The sequence below is a fragment of the Thalassophryne amazonica genome, chromosome 9 (assembly GCF_902500255.1).
Source record: "Thalassophryne amazonica chromosome 9, fThaAma1.1, whole genome shotgun sequence".
NCBI classification, from domain to species: domain Eukaryota; kingdom Metazoa; phylum Chordata; class Actinopteri; order Batrachoidiformes; family Batrachoididae; genus Thalassophryne; species Thalassophryne amazonica.
Genome location: NC_047111.1, coordinates 61,101,086 through 61,128,419, shown reverse-complemented (window position 1 = coordinate 61,128,419; position 27,334 = coordinate 61,101,086). Strand labels below are relative to the sequence as shown.

The 27,334-nt window shown below is 41.6% G+C and overlaps 1 protein-coding gene across 2 annotated transcripts in view; it reads right to left on the bottom strand.

The window, feature by feature from the left end:
• Window positions 1-316: 316 nt before the first annotated feature.
• nf2b (neurofibromin 2b (merlin)) overlaps window positions 317-27,334 on the bottom strand; it is a 57,379-nt gene continuing 30,361 nt past the window's right edge. For both annotated transcript variants that reach the window (XM_034178187.1, XM_034178186.1), the window contains exons 15-17: window positions 11,417-11,547; window positions 11,143-11,311; window positions 317-920 (exon numbers count right to left, since the gene is read on the bottom strand). In XM_034178187.1, the coding sequence (XP_034034078.1) occupies window positions 873-920; window positions 11,143-11,311; window positions 11,417-11,547 (348 nt within the window). In that variant the 3' untranslated portion in view covers window positions 317-872. The remainder of the gene's footprint in view (window positions 921-11,142; window positions 11,312-11,416; window positions 11,548-27,334) is intronic.

The window sequence follows — 27,334 nt, the reverse complement described above, 5'->3', positions numbered from 1 at the left end:
TAAGGCATCAACAGAGTGGAGTACAAAATATAAACACTTGAAATTGCAGCACTGAAGCTTGTAACTGTATACTGCAATTGTAAGAACTGTTCTACCACAACAAGGCACATGGAGAGAAAAATAAGACGTGTCCACTGCTAGCAGTAAAGTTACTTCACATACAAAGTAACAGCAAGCAGATAATAAAAAAATACTGGAGATAACATTACCCACAGAGAGTCACTCTCCATCCTAACATGCTTCTTCTGTTTTGTTTTTTGCCTTTTACAGATTATTTCCTGTGACTGAAGATTTTTTAATGTCATGCCCATTTTTTTTTTTAATAAAGGTTATTTACTGTGCATGGTTAACGTTAATGGCAGCTTTCAAAATGATCATTTTAATGCATCACTATCAATGACTCACACTTTAATGGCTTCAGGGATATGAGAGAGAGAGAGAGAGAGAGAGAGAGAGAGAGAGAGAGAGAGAGAGAGATTTAAATGAGTGGGGTCCAAGAAAATTAAGGCACTATGATGTCATTCAGGCATTCGTAAAAATGCACAAGGTGGATCACAGGTAAATGTCCCTTATCACCATAAAACTCTTGAATCAAAAGATCAATCTTCACCACCAGATACTAAATCAGTGTTCGACACACAATAACCTGGACATTTGTTTAAAAAAAAAAAAGTACCTTATGGAAGGTGGGCAAGTCCATTTGTTGTGAATGGATGCAGTGTCTCTGTGAAGCACACGGCAGTGGGGACTGTGTGTGTGTGTGTGTGTGGCTGTATTCGACAGGCAAAAACAACAAAAGCATTCCGAGACATCTTGTCAAACAATATGTAACATCATGGCGCGTTATCCTTCCTCAGTTTGTACGACTGGGATCACACTTCTTCAAAAAAGGCCATCTGGGACATGTACGCAGAGTTCCGCTGCAAAACAACACAGGTGGGAGCAGTTTAACAGCAACACAGCACAGGTCGTGTATGTAAAATATCATAAAAGGTGCCAAAAAAGCAAAAGTTTTCTACAGCTGCATGTAGTACTCAAATGACTACATCCCAAATTATTTTGACAACCGAAGTGATAAACATTTTTGAAAATACAGGTAGTGCAATAAATCATGCTCAGTGTATTCATGATGCAATTTTTGCAACGTTCATAAAGTGCAGTTTATTTTCATACATTAAAATATTTCAGCAACTGTTTTTGTATGTAACATGTAACAGTTATTGTTCAATTTTGGTTTTAGGTTGCCATTTTTTCTTCTTTTTTTTTGGTATATCTCATCTAGTAATTAGTAGACCACCAGCAGGCCTCTACTGGTGGTTGGCTCTCACTGCGGTATTGTATCACTTCCTGTTCCGGAGCACAGCGGTGTTTCGCTGTATCTGTTAGCTGTTTAATCTGCGCAGTTAGATTGATCTAGATAACGAGATAATCTTCATGTGCCTTAACTAAAGCACTCCCTCTGCTGAATCACCTCTAAATTATTTACACATTATTCACTTTGTGTGTTTTTAGGAATCCGCTAGCTTAGCGCAGCTACTAGCTCTTAGCCGGTTTAGCATGGCGGCTTCTCCTGTCTCTCCCGCTATGGGTGTGAAATGTTTAGTTATTCCTCGGCCTCCTTTAGCAGTAATGGTACTTGTAATAAGCGTAGCTTATTCGTAGCTTTGGAGGCCAGGCTGGGCGAATTGGAGACTCGGCTCCGTACCTTGGAAAATCCTACAGCTAGCCAGGCCCATGTAGTCGGTGCAGACCAAGGTAGCTTAGCCGCCGTTAGTTCCCCTCCGGCAGATCCCGAGCAGCCGGGAAAGCAGGCCGACTGGGTGACTGTGAGGAGGAAGCGTAGTCCTAAACAGAAGCCCCGTGTACACCGCCAACCCGTTCACATCTCTAACCGTTTTTCCCCACTCGGCGACACACCCGCCGAGGAACAAACTCTGTTTATTGGCGACTGTTTTGAGAAATGTGAAGTTAGCGACACCAGCAACCATAGTCAATTGTCTTCCGGGGGCCAGAGCAGGCAACACTGAAGGAAATTTGAAACTGCTGGCTAAGGCTAAGCATAAATTTGGTAAGATTGTAATTCACGTCGGCAGTAATGACACCCGGTTACGCCAATCGGAGGTCACTAAAATTAACATTGAATCGGTGTGTAACTTTGCAAATACAATGTCGGACTCTGTAGTTTTCTCTGGGCCCCTCCCCAATCGGACCGGGAGTGACATGTTTAGCCGCATGTTCTCCCTGAATTGCTGGCTGTCTGAGTGGTGTCCAAAAAATGAGGTGGGCTTCATAGATAATTGGCAAAGCTTCTGGGGAAAACCTGGTCTTGTTAGGAGAGACAGCATCCATCCCACTTCGGATGGAGCAGCTCTCATTTCTAGAAATCTGGCCAATTTTCTTAAATCCTCCAAACCGTGACTATCCAGAGTTGGGACCAGGAAGCAGAGTTGTAGTCTTACACACCTCTCTGCAGCTTCTCTTCCCCTGCCATCCTCTCATTACCCCATCCCCGTAGAGACGGTGCCTGCTCCCAGACCACCAAAAATCTATTTAAGCATAAAAATTCAAAAAGAAAAAATAATATAGCACCTTCAACTGCACCACAGACTAAAACAGTTAAATGTGGTCTATTAAACATTAGATCTCTCTCTTCTAAGTCCCTGTTAGTAAATGATATAATAATTGATCAACATATTGATTTATTCTGCCTTACAGAAACCTGGTTACAGCAGGATGAATATGTTAGTTTAAATGAGTCAACACCCCCGAGTCACACTAACTGCCAGAACACTCGTAGCACGGGCCGAGGCGGAGGATTAGCAGCAATCTTCCATTCCAGCTTATTAATTAATCAAAAACCCAGACAGAGCTTTAATTCATTTGAAAGCTTGTCTCTTAGTCTTGTCCATCCAAATTGGAAGTCCCAAAAACCAGTTTTATTTGTTGTTATTTATCATCCACCTGGTCGTTACTGTGAGTTTCTCTGTGAATTTTCGGACCTTTTGTCTGACTTAGTGCTTAGCTCAGATAAGATAATTATAGTGGGCGATTTTAACATCAATCAATCAATCAATCAATCAACATTTATTTATAAAGCGCTTTACAGCACCGACTGGTGTCCAAAGTGCTTAACATTAAAAACACAAATTTACAAAAATAAAACACATATAAAATAAAATTTTAAAACAACACATAAAAAAAGAACATAAAAATAACAGAACATGTCAACTCCCCACTAACCAAGTGTTAAAAGCCAGTTTAAATAAATAAGTCTTTAACTTAGATTTAAAAAGTGCTAGGTCAGGAATAGTACGTAACTCAAGAGGTAGCTCATTCCACAGTCTGGGGCCAGCTACCGCGAAAGCATGATCACCCCAGCGTTTATATCTTGACCTTGGAACATCTAAGTAAAGCTGGCCAGACGCCCTTAATGTCCTACTGTAGGTGTGCAAAGTTAAAATTTCAGACAAGTAGGGAGGTGCAAGGCCATAAATAGCTTTAAAACAAACATTACAATTTTAAAATCAATTCTAAAATGAACTGGAAGCCGTGGAGTGAGTACAGGATGGGCGTAATATGCTCACGTCTAAAAGTGTTTGTCAAAAGACGAGCAGCAGCATTCTGCACCAACTGGAGACTTGCAAGAGACGACTGATTAATGCCCGAATAAAGTGCATTACAATAATCAAGTCTGGAGCTGATGAAAGCATGAATGGCCGTCTCAAGATCACGTCTACTGAGAAAGTGCTTTATTTTAGCCAAAAGGCGAAGTAGGAAAAAACTAGCTTTGACAACAGAATTTATCTGTTGATCGAACCTCAAACAGCTGTCAAATATCACTCCCAAATTCTTGACAACTGGTTTTACATAGTTAGCCAAAGCACCAAAATTTGGTGTTACCACATTTGGTATGACAGTGCGCTCAAACATCCACACAGATGCTGAGAATGACAGCCTCAACACTGCATTTAATCTATTGTTAGACTCGATTGGCTTTGCTCAAAATGTAAATGAGTCCACCCACCACTTTAATCATACCTTAGATCTTGTTCTGACTTATGGTATGGAAATTGAAGACTTAACAGTATTCCCTGAAAACCCACTTCTGTCTGATCATTTCTTAATAACATTTACTTTTACTCTGATGGGCTACCAAGCAGTGGGGAATAAGTTTCATTACAGTAGATGTCTTTCAGAAAGCGCTGTAACTAGGTTTAAGGATATGATCCTTCTTTATGTTCTCCAATGCCATATACCAACACAGGGCAGAGTAGCTACCTAAACTCTGTGAGTGAGATAGATTATCTCGTCAATAGTTTTATATCCTCATTGAGGACAACTTTGGATGCTGTAGCTCCTCAGAAAAAGAGAGCCTTAAATCAGAAGTGCCTGACTCCGTGGTATTACTCACAAACTCGCAGCTTAAAGCAGATAACCCGTAAGTTGGAGAGGAAATGGCGTCTCACTAATTTAGAAGATCTTCACTTAGCCTGGAAAAAGAGTCTGTTGCTCTATAAAAAAAAGCCCTCCATAAAGCTAGGACATCTTATTACTCGTCACTAATTGAAGAAATAAGACCAACCCCAGGTTTCTTTTCAGCACTGTAGCCAGGCTGACAAAGAGTCAGAGCTCTATTGAGACGAGTATTCCTTTAACTTTAACTAGTAATGACTTCATGACTTTCTTTGCTAATAAAATTTTAACTATTAGAGAAAAAATTACTCATAACCATCCCAAAGACATATCGTTCTCTTTGGCTGCTTTCAGTGATGCCGGTATTTGGTTAGACTCTTTCTCTCCGATTGTTCTGTCTGAGTTATTTTCATTAGTTACTTCCTCCAAACCATCAACATGTCTATTAGACCCCATTCCTACCAGGCTGCTCAAGGAAGCCCTACCATTAATTAATGCTTCGATCTTAAATATGATCAATCTGTCTTTATTAGTTGGCTATGTACCACAGGCTTTTAAGGTGGCAGTAATTAAACCATTACTTAAAAAGCCATCACTTGACACAGCTATCTTAGCTAATTATAGGCCAATCTCCAACCTTCCTTTTCTCTCAAAAATTCTTGAAAGGGTAGTTGTAAAACAGCTAACTGATCATCTGCAGAGGAATGGTCTATTTGAAGAGTTTCAGTCAGGGTTTAGAATTCATCATAGTACAGAAACAGCAGTAGTGAAGGTTACAAATGATCTTCTTATGGCCTCAGACAGTGGACTCATCTCTGTGCTTGTTCTGTTAGACCTCAGTGCTGCTTTTGATACTGTTGACCATAAAATTTTATTACAGAGATTAGAGCATGCCATAGGTATTAAAGGCACTGCGCTGCAGTGGTTTGAATCATATTTATCTAATAGATTACAATTTGTTCATGTAAATGGGGAATCTTCTTCACAGACTAAGGTTAATTATGGAGTTCCACAAGGTTCTGTGCTAGGACCAATTTTATTCACTTTATACATGCTTCCCTTAAGCAGTATTATTAGACAGCATTGCTTAAATTTTCATTGTTACGCAGATGATACCCAGCTTTATCTATCCATGAAGCCAGAGGACACACACCAATTAGCTAAACTGCAGGATTGTCTTACAGACAAAGACATGGATGACCTCTAATTTCCTGCTTTTAAACTCAGATAAAACTGACACCTCTGTTGAAAGCCATAAGGACAAATTGGAACATGTCCTGCCTGTTAAACAATTTCTCATATACTCACTCCACTGAAAGCCATCAAAAGCCGCCTGGATTTTACAAATGGTTATCAACACGGAGGTGTTTTTCCTGTGCCGCCGCACCGCGTCGGCTGCGTCCCGACGCGCGGATCCGTCCGCACGTCTTTCATTAAAAAAATCTCCTTTAACAGTGGAATATCCGGATAAAATGCTGAAACCGACTTCTTCTGAAACTTCTCTGTTCTCTCACGACGTCCTGGATCAATAGAGCCTGAAATGTGGAGGTTTTCAGCTTGAACAGGCTGATGACGGCGCCTGAGAGCGCTGCACGACGTCTCGCACCGTGAAAAGTCCTTAAAGCGACAGAATCAACTCAAAATCTCTCATCAGCTGTTAAAATTTTCACTGAAAACCAGCTTAATTTTTCGAACCGTGTCCACTTCGATGTGTCTCACAGGTTTAGAAAAAATTTTGATCAAACAACGCGCCAGTCTCTCAGCAACTTCTCAGACAAAGGAATTCCGACGAGGGGCTGGACGACTCCTCCCACAAGGAGTGCTCACAGGCGAATGACGTCACCGACAGGCGTGGAAAAACTCACGCATGCGCACGAGGGTTCAAGCATGTCTGACGTAAAAACATATGAATGAAATCCATATAGTTTTTGAAAAAAATAAAAAGGACCGTTATATTATTGACAGCCCTCGTATAATCAATAAAGTGTTACAGTGGTCCCTCATTAATCGCTGGAGTTACGTTCTAAAAAATAGCCCGAAATACGCGAAACCGCGACCTTAGGCAGCATTATTTTTTTACAATTATTATAGACGTTTCAAAGCTGTAAAACCCCTCACTACACAGTTTATACACTTTCTCAATCAGGCATGAACATTTTCTCAGTTTTCTCTCATGTGTAAACACTCTCAAAGTTCAAACCTTAGTAGGAAAATAATACCAAACTGTTTCAGGCCCAAACATTTGTTTGAGAAATAAAAATAGAAAGTTTTCCTATAAATAATTATGATGGCATTTAGAACTAACAAATTAATTTTAACGATCAACGAATGAGGTCGGACACATAAGAAATTATTAATAGTGACTGACCAGTATGTCACAGATCGCGCCTCTGCGTCCTGACGCCACGCCTTTTTCCACTCACACCTGGCTGCAGGTGTTTGTTTCCGAGTGACAAACACAGTTATGAGTAGTTGTTGGCGCTCTTTTTTCTTCTGGGCGACAAGATTCTTATAAACAGATACACAGAACACTGTAAAAAAAAAAAAAAAAAAAGGCATGCAAAATTGGACTAAATACTCCGCGAGACTCCGAGGCCACGACAGGTGAACGCCGTTATAGCGAGGGACCACTGTATTCTCTTTTCACATGTCAATAATTCTTGACATGTGGATATTTGCTCGCTCAATTAATAAGACACGCCTAATCTGTCAGATTTCTTTATTTTTTAAATGTATTTATTTTATTGTGACAACCGAATGGAGACAACAAAACCTGATTGCAGCACGGGCGAATTAAGGGAATGACGAAACTACAGTTGTTATTATCAATTTCATAGTCTAAAACGATCACACCACATGAACTTAAGCTCAGCGCTGCTCTGGCTCCAGGCTCGAAGTCTGGAGAAAAGGGCGAGCAGTGCTGTCTTTGCAGTCAGCGCCGTAGCCATGGATCGTGCTCCATAACAATCCCGCAAAAGCGGGATTTGTATTGATTATTATGTAGTATAATCAGGAAAGTGTTATTTATGTAACATATGTATTGATTTGTATAATGGCACTGTTTATCATGTTGATCATCTTCATTTTTATGTGGATTCCAGCGCTGGTTCATTTTGGTGTATAATTTACACCACCTCTCGACCTGGTGTATATTTTCAGCACAGCGTACGCCAACGACCACATTGATAAATGCCAAGTAGCGCAGCCGTTTTGGCGTACACCCCATATCCGCTCAAATATCGCCGTATGCAACGTTGATACATGAGGCCCATTATGTCTACTGTGTGGGAGGGGAGGTGATGGTGTAGTGGTTAAGTCCATGGGCTTGAGAACAGAGGATCCTCAGTTCAAATGACTGGAAAATCACTAAAGGCCCTTGGGCAAGGTCCTTAATCCCCAAGTTGGTCCCGTTGTGTAGTGGGCGCCTTGCATGTCAGTTATTGTAAAATACTTTGAGCGTGTGATGCAGATGGAAAAGCGCTATATAAATCCAGTCCATTTACCATTTTTGAAATTCTGAGAACCTCATATTTGTACGCTTTATGTGCCTTTCAATTTGAGGGGTGATATTTTCATCAACAATTATATATGTGATTAATTTACATTAATTAACCAGAAAACTTTTAATTAATTACATTATCTTCTTTAAATTGCCTGATAACACTACTTTGACCTCACTGGCTTTTGTTCAAAGACTTTATGGGCCATAATAATAATGAGTGTGAACAGCTTCAATTTTGACCTTTGACCTCTACGAATGATATGGCTGATGCTGAGACACTGATCCAAGCATTTATCTCTTCTAGATTGGGCTACTGCAATGTTATATTTTCTGGTTTACCGCAGTGTAGCATTAGGGGTCTCCAATTAGTTCAAAATGCTGCAGCCAGACTTTTGACAAGAAGGAGAAAGTACAACCACATTACACCCATTTTGGCATCCATTCACTGGCTTCCTGTCCCAGTGAGATCAGATTTTAAGGTTCTGCTACTAACCTATAAAATTATTCATGGACTGGCACCTCCCTAGCTAGCTGACCTAATTAAACCTTACGTACCAGCCCGGGCTTTACATTCTCAGGGTGCAGGACTACTTTGTGTCCCTAAAGCCCCGTTTAAACATAGACGGTTTTGTCGGCGGGTAGTACGTAGACCAAAGTTCACGGTAGTTCCGGCTGTTTTCACAGTGGAAAGGGGCGGAGCATTTTGCCGGCGTTTTGACCACGTACTAGCCGCAAATACGCGGATAAAACGCCGCTAAATCCGCCAAATAAAGCGGCGTTTTGACGCCGTAGCATATGGCACACGTCAGGCAACGGGGGTTAATACCCAGTTCTAGCCTTTACAATCGCAGGTTAAGATGCGCATGAGAACGGCGGTGTTCTGCTGCCGCCGATAATGCCCTGTGTACCGCTGGATTTATCCAGGCAAATCCTGCGTTACTCCAGGAACTTTTGCATATAGGCACTGCCCCCAGAGTATAATAGGCTGAAGCAGCAGGAATACATGCCTCTGTCACTGCAGGGGGAGGGAGATCATACTCAGCCTTTTCTTCTCTTTCCTTTTTCCCCCTCCTCAACGTGTTTCTCCGTCTCCACCACAGGGCTACTCTCTGCTTCTGAACCAGACCTCTTGGTAAGTCCTTGCCACTGCCAATTTTCTTTTAGGAGGCATACTGGAGCTTCTCTGCAAAAATATCTGGAGCTGGCCACGAGTGAGAGGCCTGCATGCAGCGCGCTAGCGTTTTTATATTGACCGCCGCCTATCGGCCGTTTGGAACACCGTTAACCGGGAGGTGGCGTTTAGAACGGCGTACTATCCGCTAGCGCCGCTGTTTTGTCTGCTTCTGTCGCCGGTTAAAACGCCCTTGAGGACGCCAATGTGGGCTCTATCGCCATTTTACACGCCGTTGATTAGGGATACAACGCCGGCCGCCAATTACGGCGGTGTAAACTGCGGCACTACAGGAAGGGGCAGGATGAAACACCGATTAAAAAGTATCAAATGCTGTTGTTCGCGTTGTCTCCGTCGTCACGCGAGACAACGCATTGTCTCCGTCGTCAGTGCTCCCAGTATTATTCGACATGTTGAATAATTTTTTCGACGATTCCCGGTAAAGCCGGAACTAAGCCACGCCCCCTAGTGCCGGCGTGTGATCCTTAAGACGGCCAAAAACTCTTCTGGGACGCTTCCGGGAGCTCTTACCGTCTATGTGTGAACGGGGCTTAAGGTGAATAAGAAGTCTACGGGTCACAGAGCTTTCTCTTATCGCGCCCCAGTTCTGTGGAAGGATGTCCCTGCGTCAATAAAACAGTCAGATTCTGTGGAGATTTTCAAGTCCAGACTTAAGATGCACTTATTTTCCCTTTCATATGGCTAGCATACTGGTACAGTTTTGTTTTACGCTTTTAATTCATGTTATTAGTAATTGGAGCGGGCTGCGGCCTCAACTTTACCTAAATTCTGGGTCTTTTAGTGAAGTTTAGGGCTAGTGGCTGGCGATCACCTTAGTATTTCTTCTGTTTCTCTTGTTGTTTAATGCTGGCAAATTATACAGTATTTTTTGTCTTTCTGATGCCTGATCCTGTTTTTTCTCTCTGTTTAAGGTGCAGCTTCATCCAGAGATGGGAGTTGTATTCGTGTTTGCGAGCCTCCTGTCCTGTGCGCCAATTGCATTTCTTGTATATTCGTCCGTGAATTGTTCTATAATTTATGTTTGTAGCATGGCCGAGCAGAGGGTCACCCCTTTGAGTCTGGTCTGCTTGAGGTTTCTTCCTCAGAGGGAGTTTTTCCTTACCACTGTTGCTCTGGGAGTTAGTAAGGTTAGACCTTACCTGTGTGAAGCGCTTTAAGGCAACTCTGTTGTGATTTGGTGCTATATAAATAAAATGAAATATGACTGATCTTTGGAAAATTTGATGTTGCCTGTTCAATTCAACAATATACCTACTTATGTGAGCCAAGTTTAGTGGACATCTGCGTGAAAAATAAATGAATAAATAAATACAACAAATCATAATTTGACCTCTGACTCAAAATAGCATGACCTTTGCCAAAACACACCCTTTAAGGGCTATTCTGGCCTGTTCTGCCTGCATGTAGGGATCAGCCTACATGCACACAGGAAGACTGGTGGAAATTGGTCCAAGCACCTTGGTGGAGTAGTGGAACAAACACACATTTATCAAATTATATGGTAATATTTTAGTTTAACTGACTCAGAAAGACATTTTAAGATGTCCAATGAAAACATGTTGAACATGGAGAGAGGTCTTAATCTCTCACCAAGGTCTTAACAGGCTTCAAGTGAGCTGAAATAGAATGCTCTGCTTACTTAAGCATTTTACCATTTGTATTATCACTGCTGTTTTCATACTTTAAAAGGTTTCCTGTCAGTTGATACAAAGTAAATGACTGACTCCTTTAATCTTACGATGAGGAGTAATTAATCTTTATTTTTGTGTCATTTAGATGCAAACTGCTCACAAACACCCATCTGTCATAAAGACAACCAGCTGAGCTTCAGTTCAAACTTTTGACTACATTTTGTGAAAACTGCTTCAGCAGTTTTGAATAATCTATTAATCCAATCAACAGACATGCACAGTTGAAAATATAACCTCATTGGTGGAGGTGAGATAAACAGAATGAGATGAAAAAAGGAATGATAGTATTCAACAGAATGAACAATGAATACAGAATATAAATCCATCCCAGTGGATATACGTACATTGCTGTGAGGTAGGTACAGCGGGTCCTGAACATAACCTCTGGCCTCACTCTGGAGGCTGTAAAGACCGGCCTGTTGTTGCTGCTCCTCCAGCTTCAGAGACTCTATCTCAGACTTCAGCTCCTTCAGCTGGTCCTGCAGATGTTTACTCTTTTCCATGTACTCCAGCCTGATGGACAAAGACGATGAGGGTGTGATATTCATTCACATAGAAACAAGCAGTCCCACTAAGTCTTTTCTCAGTGTCTTTACAGGAGACTTGTCTGCAGCTCACCTCTCTCTCTCAATCTCCATAGACAGCCGCTTCATGTCAGAGTCCTTGAAGTCGAGGCGTACAGATGCTGATTCATAGGCGAAGTCTGCTGCTTCAGGAGGAGCAGGGGGAGATGAGTAGGCAGCAATCAGCTGAAGAGGGTGAAAATAAGGAAAATGTCAAGTAAAAGACTATCATGATTTACATACATACATACATATATGAGGTCTGTTATAAAAGTATCTGACCTTTTTATTTTTTGCAAAAACCTGATGGATTTGAATCACGTGTGCTTGCATGAGCCAACCTTGAACCTTCATGCGCATGCGTGAATTTTTTCACACCTGCCGATTGCGTCATTTGCTGGCAAGCAGCGTTTGTGTGAGGATGGGTGTAGTCTCTCGTCGTTTTTTCTTTGCAAGGAAAATGGCGGAACAACTGGAGCAGTGCTACTGCATCAATCTTTGCTAGAAACTGAGCGACAGCCATGTGGAAACCATTCGGAAGATTCAGACAGCTTTCGGTGACGATGCTATGGGCATCACACAGATTAAGGAGCGGTACAACCGGTTTAAAGATGTCCGCACAACGGTGGAGAGCGAGCCACGCTCCGGGCGGCCATCAACACGCTGAAATGACCAGATCATTTCCAAAGTGAATGTTGTGGTGATGCGGGACCATCGTGTGACTATCCGAGAAATTGCGGAAGAGGTGGACATCAGCACTTTTTTGGCACATTCCACTGTGGCAGAAGATTTGGCCATGAAAAGAGTGGCGGCGAAATTCGTGCCGAAGCTGCTAACGGCGGAGCAAAAGCACTTTCGTGTTGAAGTCTCACAGGACATGCTGGACTCCGAAAAATTATGCCCACCTCTTCCACAGTTTCTCGGATAGTCACACGACTGAAAAGCCACCAAAAGCCGTCTGAATCTTCCGAATGGTTTCCACTTGGCTGTCGCCCAGTTTCTGGCAAAATTTGATGCAGTAGCGCTGCTCCAGTCATTCCGCCATTTTCCTTGCAATGAAAATCCGCCGAGAGCACAACACACGACGTCACACAAACGCTGTTTGCCAGCAAATGACGCAATCGACAGGCGTGAAAAAAATTCACGCATGCGCACGAAGGCTCAAGGTTGGCTCATGCAAGCACACGTGATTCAAATCCATCAGGTTTTTGCAAAAAATAAAAAGGTCGGATACTTTTCTAACAGACCTCATATATATATATATATATATATATATATATATATATATATATATACACACACACACACACACACACACATACATACATATTCACAGTGCTTCACTTTCCCGCATTTAGTTATATACCACCTTATTCCAAAATGGAGTAATTTTTTTTTACTACTCACAACACCCCATAATGACAACATGAAAAAAGGCTTTTTTGTTTTTTGAACTTTTTGGAAATTTATTAAAATTAAAAACTAAGAAATCACGTGTACGTAAGTATTCACACCCTTTGCTCTGTACTTTGTTGATGCACCTTTGGCGGCTATTACAGCCTCACGTCTTCTTGAATATGATTCCACAAGCTTTGCTGCACCTCTCAAGTGCCATCAGGTTTGATGGGGAGGGTCGATGCAAAGCCAGTTTCAGATCTCTCCAGAGATGTTCAACCGGATTCAGGTCTGGGCTCTGCCTGGACCACTCAAGGACATTCACAGAGTTGTCCTGAAGCCACTCCTTTGATATCTTGGCTGTCTGCTTAGTGTCATTGTCCTGCTGAAAAATGAGCCTTCACCACAGTCTGAGGTCAAGAGCGCTCTGGAGCAGGTTTTCATCCAGGATGTCTCTGCACATTGCTATATTCATCTTTCCCTCAATCCTGACTAGTCTCCCGGTTCCTGTCGCTGAGAAAAACATTCCCACAGCATGATGCTGCCATGACTATGCTTCACTGTAGGGATGGTGCCTGGTTTCCACCAAACATGACACCTGGCATCCACGCCACAAGTTCAATCTTTGTTTCATTAGACCAGAGAATTTTGTTTCTCATGATCTGAGAGTCCTTCAGGTGCCTTTTGGCAAACACCAAGCGGGCTGCCATGTGCCTTTTACTAAGGAGTGGCTTCTGTCTGACCACTCAACCATGCAGGCCTGATTGGTGGATTGCTGCAGAGATGGTTGTCCTTCTGGAAGGGTCTCTCTCCACAGAGGAATGCTGGAGCTCTGACAGAGTGACCATCGGGTTCTTGGTCACCTCCCTGACTAAGGCCCTTCTCCCCCAATCGCTCAGTTTACACAGGCGGCCAGCTCTAGGAAGAGTCCTAGTGCATACAATGTTCTTCCATTTAGGGATGATGGAGGCCACTGTGCTCACTGGGACCTTCAAAGCAGCAGAAGTGTTCCTGTACTCTTCCCCAGATTTGTACCTTGAGACAATCCTGTCTCAGAGGTCTACAGACAATTCCTTAGACTTCATGCTTGGTTTGTGCTCTGACATGCACTGCCAACTGTGGGACCTTATATGTAGACAGGTGTGTGCCTTTTCAAATCATGTCCAATCAACTGAATGTACCCCAGGTGGGCTCCAATTAAGTTGTAGAAACATCTCAAGCATAATCAGTGGTAACAGAATGCGCCTGAGCTCAATTTTAAGCTTCATCGCAAACGCTGCGAATACTTATTTACATGTGATTTCATAGTATTTTATTCTGAAAAAAATTATCAAAAATCTTCTAAAACTTTTTTCACATTGTCATTAAGGGGTATTGTGTGAATTTTGAGGAAAAAAGAATTTCATCCACTTTGGAATAAGGAAAATGTGGAAAAAGTGAAGCACTGTGAATATTTTCTGGATGCACTGTACGTGTGTGTGTGGGGGGGGGGGGGGGGGGGGGGGTGGAGAGGGGGTTACTGGAGCCTATATCAGCAGTCACTGGGGAAGAGGAGGAGTACACCATAGACAGGCCACCAGTCTATCACAATGTCAACACATATAGACAAACACATTCATACCTACAGTCAACTCAGTCATCAATTCACCTAACCTGCATGACTTTGGAAGTGGGAGGAAGCTGATGAACCAGGAGGCCACACAAACATGGGAAGAACATGCAAACTCCTTATAGAAAGAACCTGGTCGGAAGCAAACCTAGGACCTTCTCACTGTGAGGCAATAGTGCTATCCACTAAGTGACCATGCTGCCATGAATTCCATTTATGACGAAATTTGTACAATTCTTTTCAATTACTTGAAAAGGACCCTAAAATGTTTGGTTAATTTGGATGTACTTACCCTTTAACAACTGAATCATATTAATAATTTTCCCCCCACCATAAACAGTCTACGATAACGCTTATTAGTTTTTTTTTTTTGTAATGTCAAAATAACTAAGCATAGTTGCACAATATACAGTTCGAGACAAAAGCACTTTGACAGTTGATAGTAATTTTGTTTTTCTATGCACCACCACCATGGAGGAAATGAAACAGCCCGGATGGGCTTGCAGTGCAGTCTTTCAGCTTTAATTCAAAGGCTGTTTAAGAAACATATTGACCTTGACTCCAGATGCTTCATCTGTTTAATCTGTCATTGACTAACAAGGGAAAAGGACATACCTGGGCATGAAACTGCTCATCACTCAATTTTCCAATTACTTATACCCTCTGAAAGTAGGACCTGGGTACACAAACCGCTGTAATTCCTCAAAGGCTAATGCAATATTTCTGTTTAACACTTTGAAGTAGTCAAGGATATCTTGATTATCATTTCAACTCCACTATGATGGTGAACAGAAAATAAAACGTGCCAGTCTACTGTATGAAGGTATGCACACATGCAACTACGATCTTAGACACAGCCAAAAATCCAACCGATACAGAGTTCAAATGTGTACTTATCATGGAACTTCTTTCTCCAACTGCACCAATATTCTTGAAACAGGAGCCTGGTCTTCACGCATGAATTTCATCGCTTAGAAACATTAATTTCAACTTCTGTAAAGGAAAGATCTTCCTTTGGTTTTGCCTTTTGCAGTCAATGAATATGAGATTAAATAATTAGATACAGTTGTATGCATAAGTTTGGGCACCCCTGATAATTTTCATGATTTTCCTTTATAAATCATTGGTTGTCTGGATCAGAAATTTCAGTTAAATATATCATATAGCAAACGCACACACTGATATTTGAGAAGTGAAGTTTCTAGTATTTACAGAAAGTGTGCAATAATTACTTAAACAAAATTAGCCAGGTGCATAAATTTGGGCACCCTTGTCATTTTACTGATTTGAATAGATTTAGCACTAATTATTGGAACACAAAATTGGTTTGGTAAGCTCAATGCCCCTTGACTTCCTTTCACTGGTGAATCCAATCATGAGAAAGGGTATTTAAGGTGGCCATCTGCAAATGTTTCCCCTCTTTGCATCTCTTCTAATGAGTAATCAAGGTAGATATACACACATCACCAGGTGCAAGTCTACTGCAGTGAACATAGAACAAAATAATAAAAAAAAGCCTGCACACTTACTCCTTGGTTAATTCCTTTATTGTGACAACGTTTCGATCCCACTGGATCTTCCTCTGGTCAAACTTTCACTGAGTATGCCCTCCCATATTTAACATCCGCTCCCTGATTAGTTGGCCCATCCCCCAGGTGGCAGAAGGAGTTTGGCACACATAAATACACATATCAATGGTCAAACCTGACCATTAAAAATGTTTTATACATCTTACCTCCACAAAAAAAAACATTAAAATAGGAAAATTAAAAACATAAAAGATATATACAGTACAATTACAGAAAGTGCTTAATATCATAATCATAAGGCCATAAGGCGTTAGAGTTTGCAATGTGTAAAGCTGCAATGTGGAAGCTCTCTCTTTGTAAGAGCAGCCTGTTGATGTCCCCACCTCTTCTTGGGGGTTCTACATGCTCAATCCCAATGTATACTCAACAAAAATATAAACGCAACACTTTTGGTTTTGCTCCCATTTTATATGAGATGAACTCAAAGATCTAAAACTTTTTCCACATACACAATATCACCATTTCCCTCAAATATTGTTCACAAACCAGTCTAAATCTGTGATAGTGAGCACTTCTCCTTTGCTGAGATAATCCATCCCACCTCACAGGTGTGCCATATCAAGATGCTGATTAGACACCATGATTAGTGCACAGGTGTGCCTTAGACTGTCCACAATAAAAGGCCACTCTGAAAGGTGCAGTTTTGTTTTATTGGGGGGGGATACCAGTCAGTATCTGGTGTGACCACCATTTGCCTCATGCAGTGCAACACATCTCCTTCGCATAGAGTTGATCAGGTTGTCAATTGTGGCTTGTGGAATGTTGGTCCACTCCTCTTCAATGGCTGTGCGAAGTTGCTGGATATTGGCAGGAACTGGTACACGCTGTCGTATACGCCGGTCCAAAGCATCCCAAGCATGCTCAATGGGTGACATGTCCGGTGAGTATGCCGGCCATGCAAGAACTGGGACATTTTCAGCTTCCAAGAATTGTGTACAGATCCTTGCAACATGGGGCCGTGCATTATCCTGCTGCAACATGAGGTGATGTTCTTGGATGTATGGCACAACAATGGGCCTCAGGATCTCGTTACGGTATCAATAAAATGCACCTGTGTTCTTCGTCCATAACAGATGCCTGCCCATACCATAACCCCACCGCCACCATGGGCCACTCGATCCACAACATTGACATCAGAAAACCGCTCACCCACACGACGCCACACACGCTGTCTGCCATCTGCCCTGGACAGTGTGAACCTGGATTCATCCGTGAAGAGAACACCTCTCCAACGTGCCAAACACCAGCGAATCAGGTCGAGACCCCGATGGAGTCAGGTCGAGACCCCGATGAGGACGACGAGCATGCAGATGAGCTTCCCTGAGACGGTTTCTGACAGTTTGTGCAGAAATTCTTTGGTTATGCAAACCGATTGTTTCAGCAGCTGTCCAAGTGGCTGGTCTCAGACGATCTTGGAGGTGAACATGCTGGATGTGGAGGTCCTGGGCTGGTGTGGTTACATGTGGTCTGCGGTTGTGAGGCTAGTTGGATGTACTGCCAAATTCTCTGAAACGCCTTTGGAGACGGCTTATGGTAGAGAAATGAACATTCAATACACGAGCAACAGCTCTGGTTGACGTTCCTGCTGTCAGCATGCCAACTGCACGCTCCCTCAAATCTTGCGACATCTGTGGCATTGTGCTGTGTGATAAAACTGCACCTTTCAGAGTGGCCTTTTATTGTGGGCAGTCTAAGGCACACCTGTGCACTAATCATGGTGTCTAATCAGCATCTTGGTATGGCACACCTGTGAGGTGGGATGGATTATCTCAGCAAAGGAGAAGTGCTCACTATCACAGATTTAGACTGGTTTGTGAACAATATTTGAGGGAAATGGTGATATTGTGTATGTGGAAAAAGTTTTAGATCTTTGAGTTCATCTCATGCAAAATGGGAGCAAAACCACAAGTGTTGCGTTTATATTTTTGTTGAGTGTATTTTAGAGAGGAGACAGGGTACTTTGCTTCCTTAAAATGAGCAGCAACAGGATTTCTTAAGTCCTCATTCAGAATACTGCATCTGTGCTCTGCTATTCGAGTTTTTCATGCTCTAGAAGTTTTACCTATATAACCCAGTCCACAGGGGCATTTTAAGAGCTATATGACATTCTTTGTTGAACATGTAATTGTCCCTTTAATTTTGAATGTCTTTCCAGACACTGGGTGTGTGTAGGTCTTGCATTTGTAAGTAAAATTGCACTGTATGCAAGAGCCACATAAAATTATGGAAAAGATATGTTGATGATGTCTTTATGTTTAATGAGGGTTCAATTCAAAGTCCTATGAACTTTTATGAATTACTTAATATAACTCATCAACATTTAAAGTAAAGTAAGACTTAAGAAATCCTGTTGCTGCTCATTTTAAGGAAGCACAGCACCCTGTCTCCTCTCTAAAATACATTGGGATTGAGCATGTAGAACCCCCAAGAAGAGGTGGGGACATAAACAGGCTGCTCTTACAAAAAGAGAGCTTCCACATTTACACATTACAAACTCTAACGCCGTATGGCCTTAACCATGATTATATTAAGCACTTTCTGTAATTGTACTGTTTTTAATTTTCCTATTTTTAATTTTTTTTTTTTGTGGAGATAAGATGTATAAAACATTTTTTATGGTCATAATGGTCAGGTTTGACCATTGATATGTGTATTTATGTGTGCCAAACTCCTTATGCAACCTGGGGGATGAGCCAACTAATCAGGGAGCAGATGTTATATATGTTATATACTCAGTGAAAGTTTGACCAGAGGAAGATCCAGTGGGATCGAAATGTTAAAGGAAGTAACCAAGGAGTAAGTGTGCAGGCTTTTTTATTATTTTGTTCTCTTCTAATGAGTGGCAACATGGGAGCCTCTAAACACCTCTCAAATGACCTCAAAACAAAGACTGATCAACATCATGGTTTAGGGGAAGGATATAAAAAGCTATCTCAGAGATTTCAGCTGTCAGTTTCCACTGTGAGGAACATAGTGAGGAAACAGAAGACCGCAGGCACAGTACTAGTTAAGGCCCAAAGTGGCAGGCCAAGAAAAATCTCAGATAAGCTAAAGCAAAGGATGGTGAGAACAGTCATATTCAACCCACAGACCTGCTCAAAAGACCTACAACATGATCTTGCTGCAGATAGTGTCTCTGTGCATTGTTCAACTATACAGCGCACTTTGCACAAAGAGATACTGTATGATGCTGTAATGCAGAGGAAGCCTTTTCTGCGTACACACCACAAACAAAGTTGCTTGAGGTATGCTAAAGCACATTTGGACAGGCCAGCTTCATTTTGGAATAAGGTGCTGTGGACTGATGAAACTAAAATTGAGTTATTTGGACATAACAAGGGGCAGTATGCATGGCTGAAAAAGAAGACAGCATTCCAAGAAAAACACTTGCTACCGACAGTAAAATTTGGAGGTGGTTCCATCATGCTGTGGGGCTGTGTGGCCAGTGTAGGGACTGGAAATCTTGTTAAAGTTGAGGGTCACATGGATTTCAGTCAATATCAGCAGATTCTTGAGCATGATGTTCATGAATAAGTGGAAAAGTTGAAGTTGCGCCGGGGCTGAATATTTCAACAAGACAACGACCCTAAACAGTGCTCAAAAAGTACTAAGGCATTCATGCAGAGGAACAAGTACAACATTCTGGAATGGTCATCTCAGTCCCCAGACCTGATTATTGTTGAAAATCTGTGGTGTGATTTTAAACAGGCTGTCCATGCTCGGAAAACAACAAACCCAAGATGTTTTGTAAAGAAGAATGGTCCAAAATGCCTTCAACCAGAATCCAGACTCTCATTGAAAGCTATAGGAAGCATTTAGAGGCTGTTATTTCTGCAAAAGGAGGATGTACTAAATATTGATGCACTTTTTCTGTTGGGGTGCCCAAATTTATGCACCTTCCTACTTTTGTTTAAAGAATTATTGCACACGTTCTGTAAATCCTATAAACTTCATTTCTCTTCTCAAATATCACTGCGTCTGATCCAAACAACAAACGATTTATAAAGGAAAATCATGGAAATCATCAGGGGTGCCCAAACCTTTACATACAATTGTAAATGTACCAACTAGTGATATCAAGTACCATATAAAAGTCATCTAAAGTCATTTTCTATTGACAATATAGAAAACAGGAGCTGAAATTTCAACACTGTAAAACTTAAGATCTTTGTGAAATATATTGTTATTTCGGTGGAGTCGGATCAGAATTTTTTTTAATCTATTAAATCATTACACTCAAACATCTGAAATAACTCAAATTCTTTGAAACACACACACACACACACACACACACTCTTCAACCGCTTAATTCAATTAAGGGTCGCGGGGAGCTGGAGCCAATACTAACTTTTCTGAACTTAGAAAAATATCATGTGACTGCATTTCCCACCCTCCAGCATTCATTCACACGTGGCAAACAGGAATCTGAAGAGCTCTGCTCTTGCTTACAGCTGTAACGCAGACCTTCATTCTGTAACAATTTTAGCCACTCGGTGAGCTGTTCATTCAACAATATCCAACAATGGATGTTGCAGTTTTTAAAAACAAGTTTAAGATGATGGTGTGTGTGCACGCCTGTTCTCCATCAGTGAGACCCACTTCTCACAGTGCACTGCAGTCAGACACAGAGCTGTATCCAGGGTGTACTACAACATTTCAGACAAGCTGTCCCAGTAAAAACTACCACTACTTCAAAATTAAAGTACTGCACATCGGTGATCACAATACAACCCCTGGCAAAAATTATGGAATCACTGGCCTCGGAGGATGTTCATTCAGTTGTTTAATTTTGTAGAAAAAAAGCAGATCACAGACATGACACAAAACTAAAGTCATTTCAAATGGCAACTTTCTGGCTTTAAGAAACACTATAAGAAACCAGGAAAAAAAAATTGTGGCAGTCAGTAACGGTTACTTTTTTAGAGCAAGCAGAGGGAAAAAAATATGGAATCACTCAATTCTGAGGAAAAAATTATGGAATCATGAAAAACAAAAGAACGCTCCAACATATCACTAGTATTTTGTTGCACCACCTCTGGCTTTTATAACAGCTTGCAGTTTCTGAGGCATGGACTTAATGAGTGACAAACAGTACTCTTCATCAATCTGGCTCCAACTTTCTCTGATTGCTGTTGCCAGATCAGCTTTGCAGACTGGAGCCTTTTCATGGACCATTTTCTTCAACTTCCACCAAAGATTTTCAATTGGATTAAGATCCGGACTATTTGCAGGCCATGACATTGACCCTATGTGTCTTTTTGCAAGGAATGTTTTCACAGTTTTTGCTCTATGGCAAGATGCATTATCATCTTGAAAAATGATTTCATCATCCCCAAACATCCTTTCAATTGATGGGATAAGAAAAGTGTGCAAAATATCAACGTAAACTTGTGCATTTATTGATGATGTAATGACAGCCATCTCCCCAGTGCCTTTACCTGACATGCAGCCCCATATCATCAATGACTGTGGAAATTTACATGTTCTCTTCAGGCAGTCATCTTTATAAATTTCATTGGAACGGCACCAAACAAAAGTTCCAGCATCATCACCTTGCCCAATGCAGATTCGAGATTCATCACTGAATATGACTTTCATCCAGTCATCCACAGTCCACGATTGCTTTTCCTTAGCCCATTGTAACCTTGTTTTCTTCTGTTTAGGTGTTAATGATGGCTTTCGTTTAGCTTTTCTGTATGTAAATCCCATTTCCTTTAGGCGGTTTCTTACAGTTCGGTCACAGACATTGACTCCAGTTTCCTCCCATTCGTTCCTCATTTGTTTTGTTGTGCATTTTCAATTTTTGAGACATATTGCTTTAAGTTTTCTGTCTTGACGCTTTGACGTCTTCCTTGGTCTACCAGTATGTTTGCCTTTAACAACCTTCCCATGTTGTTTGTATTTGGTCCAGAGTTTAGACACAGCTGACTGTGAACAACCAACATCTTTTGCAACATTGCATGATGATTTACCCTCTTTTAAGAGTTTGATAATCCTCTCCTTTGTTTCAATTGACATCTCTCTTGTTGGAGCCATGATTCATGTCAGTCCACTTGGTGCATCAGCTCTGCAACGTGTGATCACTCCTTTTTAGATGCAGACTAACGAGCAGATCTGATTTGATGCAGGTGTTAGTTTTGGGGATGTAAATTTACAGAGTGATTCCATAATTTATTCCTCAGAATTGAGTGAGTCCATATTTTTTTCCCTCTGCTTGGTCACACAAATTAAACATGGTTCTCCAGTCTGTGGCTATACTTCTGGGGCCATAGGTTACATTAACAAAGCCATGAAGGTTGGATTTTACATTTTCATTTGATATTTTGCATGCATAATTCCTGGGGCCACATTTATATACTGTTGCACACACACAAAATGGGACTTCAGATGCACATGGCATTATTAATGCATATGTTGTGATTTACAAAAACAAGCTAGATGACAAAATGTTTGAATATGTATGCAAATTGTGACCTACGCATACAAACATTTGGAGAAGGTTAAAATTTGAGTAGCAACATTACACATCATATGATGCTGTGTGCGAGTGAGTCATCACTCAGATTTACTTTCCACTTAATAACATACATATACATGTACTTTATCATAAACAATAAATAAACACCTTCATTGTCAGATGGAATCATGAGCCATAATTATTCCAGGGTGACGGTTCAATTGTTAAATATATAAATGAGCCAATGTAGATCTCAACCACACATTTAATAATTCATCAGCGCACCACATCTGCTGAAATGTAAATATATTAGCATGGGACATAACTGGATTATCACCATCATTTTAACAATTGTGGTCCTGTCTGCTGTATTGGTGTGAAGCAAATACTAATCTTTTCCTGCCTGCAAATATATATTAAAAATGGACTCAGGTTATTTTCGCTGGCCAAATTTTATTAGGAGAGATTTTAATAAAGACAGCAGTGTGGTGATGTCACAACGGTGCGAAGGATTCTAGGAACACTTACATTAAATTGTCAAGTTATTCTGTTATTTGGAAAGTTTCATGCTGGTACAACCCCAGTTCCAAAGAAGTTGGGACGTTGTGTAAAATGTAAATAAAAACAGAATACAATGATTTGCAAATCCTCTTCAACCTATATTCAAATGAATAGACCACAAAGACAAGATATTTAATGTTCAAACTGATAAACTACTGTTTTTTTGTTCAAATATTTGATCATTTTGAAATGGATGCCTGCAACACGTTTCAAATAAGCTGGGACAGTGGTAAGTTTACCACTGTGTTACGTCACCTTTCCTTCTAACAACACTCAATACGCGTTTGGGAACTGAGGACACTAATTGTTAATGCTTTGTAGGTGGAATTCTTTCCCATTTTTGCTTGATGTACGACTTCAGTTGTTCAACAGTCCGGGGTCTCTGTTGTCGTATTATGTACTTCATAATGAGCCACGCATTTTCAATGGGCGACAGGTCTGGACTGCAGGCAGGCCAGTCTAGTACCCGCACTCTTTTACTACTAAGCCACACTGTTATAACATGTGCAGAATGTGGCTTGGCATTGTCTTGCTGAAATAAGCAGGGACGTCTCTTAAAAAGTTGTTTGGATGGCAGCATGTGTTACTTCAAAACCTGGATGTACCTTTCAGCATTGATGGTGCCATCACACACGTGTAAGATGCCCATGTCATGGGCACTAACAGACCCCCATACCATCACAGATGCTGACTTTTGTGCTTTGTGCTGGTAACAAGCTGGGTGGTCTTTTTCCTCTTTTGTCCGTAGGACACGACATCCATGATTTCCAAAAACAATTTGAAATGTGGACTCATCAGACCACAGCACACTTTTCCACTTTGCGTCTGTCCATTTCAAATGAGCTCGGGCCCAGAGAAGGCGGTGGCATTTCTGGATGTTGTTGATGTATGGCTTTTGCTTTGCATGGTAGAGTTTTAACTTGCACTTGTAGATGTAGCGACGAACTGTGTTAACTGACAATGGTTTTCTGAAGTGTTCCTGAGGCCACGCGGTAAGATCCTTTCCACAATGATGTTGGTTTTTAATGCAGTGCCGAATGAGGGATCAAAGGTCACGGGCATTCAATGTTGGTTTTCGGCCTTGCCGCTTATGTGTAGAAAGTGCTCCAGATTCTCTCAATCTTCTATTTATATTATGGACTGTAGATGATGGAATCCCTAAATTCCTTACAACTGAACGTTGAGAAACATTGTTCTTAAACTGTTGGACTATTTTTTTTTCACACAGTTATTCACAAAGTGGTGATCCTCGCCCCATCTTTGCTTGTGAACGGTTGAGCCTTTTGGGGATGCTCCTTTTATACCCAATTATGACACTCACCTGTTTCCAATTAACCTGTTCCCCTGTGGAATGTTCCAAACACGTGTTCTTTGAGCATTCATCAATTTTCCCAGTCTTTTGTTGCCCTGTCCCAGCTTTTTTGAAATGCATCGCAGGCATCCATTTCAAAATGAGCAAATATTTGCACAAAAACAAAAAAGTCTATCAGTTTGAACATTAAATATCTTGTCTTTGTGGTGTATTCAATTGAATATATACTCAACAAAAATGTAAATGCAACACTTTTGGTTTTGCTCTCATTTTGTATGAGATGAACTCAAAGATCTAAAACTTTTTCCACATACACAATATCACCATTTCCCTCAAATATTGTTCACAAACCAGTCTAAATCTGTGATAGTGAACACTTCTCCTTTGCTGAGATAATCCATCCCACCTCACAGGTGTGCCATATCAAGATGCTGATTAGACACCATGATTAGTGCACATGATTAGTGTGCCTTAGACTGCCCACAATAAAAGGCCACTCTGAAAGGTGCAGTTTTGTTTTATTGGGGGGGGGATACCAGTCGGTATTTGGTGTGACCACCATTTGCCTCATGCAGTGCAACACATCTCCTTCGCATAGAGTTGATCAGGTTGTCAATTGTGGTCTGTGGAATGTTGGTCCACTCCTCTTCAATGGCTGTGTGAAGTTGCTGGATATTGGCAGGAACTGGTACACGCTGTCGTATACGCCGGTCCAGAGCATCCCAAACATCCTCAATGGGTGACATGTCCGGTGAGTATGCCGGCCATGCAAGAACTGGGACATTTTCAGCTTCCAAGAATTGTGTACAGATCCTTGCAACATGGGGCCGTGCATTATCCTGCTGCAACATGAGGTGATGTTCTTGGATGGCACAACAATGGGCCTCAGGATCTCATCACGGTATCTCTGTGCATTCAAAATGCCATCAATAAAATGCACCTGTGTTCTTCGTCCATAACAGACGCCTGCCCATACCATAACCCCACCGCCACCATGGGCCACTCGATCCACAACATTGACATCAGAAAACCGCTCACCCACACGACGCCACACACGCTGTCTGCCATCTGCCCGGAACAGTGTGAACCGGGATTCATCCATGAAGAGAACCCCTCTCCAACGTGCCAAACGCCAGCGAATGTGAGCATTTGCCCACTCAAGTCGGTTACGACGACGAACTGGAGTCAGGTCGAGACCCCGATGAGGACAACGAGCATGCAGATGAGCTTCCCTGAGACGGTTTCTGACAGTTTGTGCAGAAATTCTTTGGTTATGCAAACCGATTGTTTCAGCAGCTGTCCAAGTGGCTGGTCTCAGACGATCTTGGAGGTGAACATGCTGCATGTGGAGGTCCTGGGCTGGTGTGGTTACACGTGGTCTGCGGTTGTGAGGCTGTTGGATGTACTGCCAAATTCTCTGAAACGCCTTTGGAGACGGCTTATGGTAGAGAAATTAACATTCAATACACGAGCAACAGCTCTGGTTGACATTCCTGCTGTCAGCATGCCAATTGCACACTCCCTCAAATCTTGCGACATCTGTGGCATTGTGCTGTGTAATAAAACTACACCTTTCAGAGTGGCCTTTTATTGTGGGCAGTCTAAGGCACACCTGTGCACTAATCATGGTGTCTAATCAGCATCTTGGTATGGCACACCTGTGAGGTGGGATGGATTATCTCAGCAAAGGAGAAGTGCTCACTATCACAGATTTCGACTGGTTTGTGAACAATATTTGAGGGAAATGGTGATATTGTGTATGTGGAAAAAGTTTTAGATCTTTGAGTTCATCTCATACAAAATGGGAGCAAAACCAAAAGTGTTGCGTTTATATTTTTGTTGAGTATATTACTGTTTTTAACAAGAAACATGAAGCACGTAAGTGAATGCTCCTTACAAAATGGTGGGGTTCAAAACTACTTTTGCGACAACCTCATTTAGGATTGCCATTTGCTTTATTTATTGTTTGTTTTTGTCATGTCACAGTTGTAACCACACATCGATTTCTGATTCAGAAAATTTTTTTAATTGCTCTTCCTCCTGGTTGCTGCGATTAATTCTTGTTTCAGGCTTCATGTGCATGTTTGAATATTCATGAGGTGCTTTGCGTTGACCATTTGTGGTTGAATGTGGGCATGTCGATTGCAGGATATGAGTCTGATCCAGCTGTGTACAATTAAAAGTAGTGTGTGATTTATAAACAATTCTGCATGAAGGTGTGCGTAGGAACTGTTAAATTGATTTTGTTTTTGTTCATACACCATTTTTGCCATGTGCCAATATGCGCACTTTTAGTATGAACTCTATGCAATATCTTATAAATGAGGGCCCTGGATTGCCTAAAAGGGCGGAAATCGGGACATTTAGTTTATGAAGCCAACGCTAAACTCATGGAACCAAAGGTTAAAGTACGACACACATTTATAATTTGTCATACAATAAACTGAATAATTCAAGTTAACCTACTGGATCTTTGCATTCCATCAATAACCGAATCCCCTGAAACCACAGAATTTCCCCACTAAATACATCAAACCATGTGTGTCATCAGATACAATAATTTGAGGGAAGACCCAGGACACGCTGTAGGGACTACATCTCTCGGCTGTCTTGGGAACGCCTTGGGGTTCCTCCGGAGGAGCTGGGGGAGGTGTGTGTGGATCGGGAGGTCTGGGTGGCTTTACTTGAGCTGCTGCCCCCGCGACCCGAGTCCGGATAAAGCGGAAGAAAATGGATGGACGGATGGATGGATGGAGATTTATAAAACTAATCCAACAGTATAACCTGGATGCAGTGGCGGCTCCAGAGATTTTTTTCTGCAGGTGCTATGGGGGAGCTTGGCATTTTTATGAGGGTGCTCTGGGCTCGTGTGTTGTGACAGCGCTCTACTACGCCTTTGCCACATTTACGGGTACGCGTACATATAGCCACATTCTGATCTGTGACAGTCACTAATGACATACAGAATGGCCAAAATCACACACAAACCTAGGCTACTGTTCAATACAAATATCCACAGATCTATACATGCAGCCTATAGCCTCAAGGAA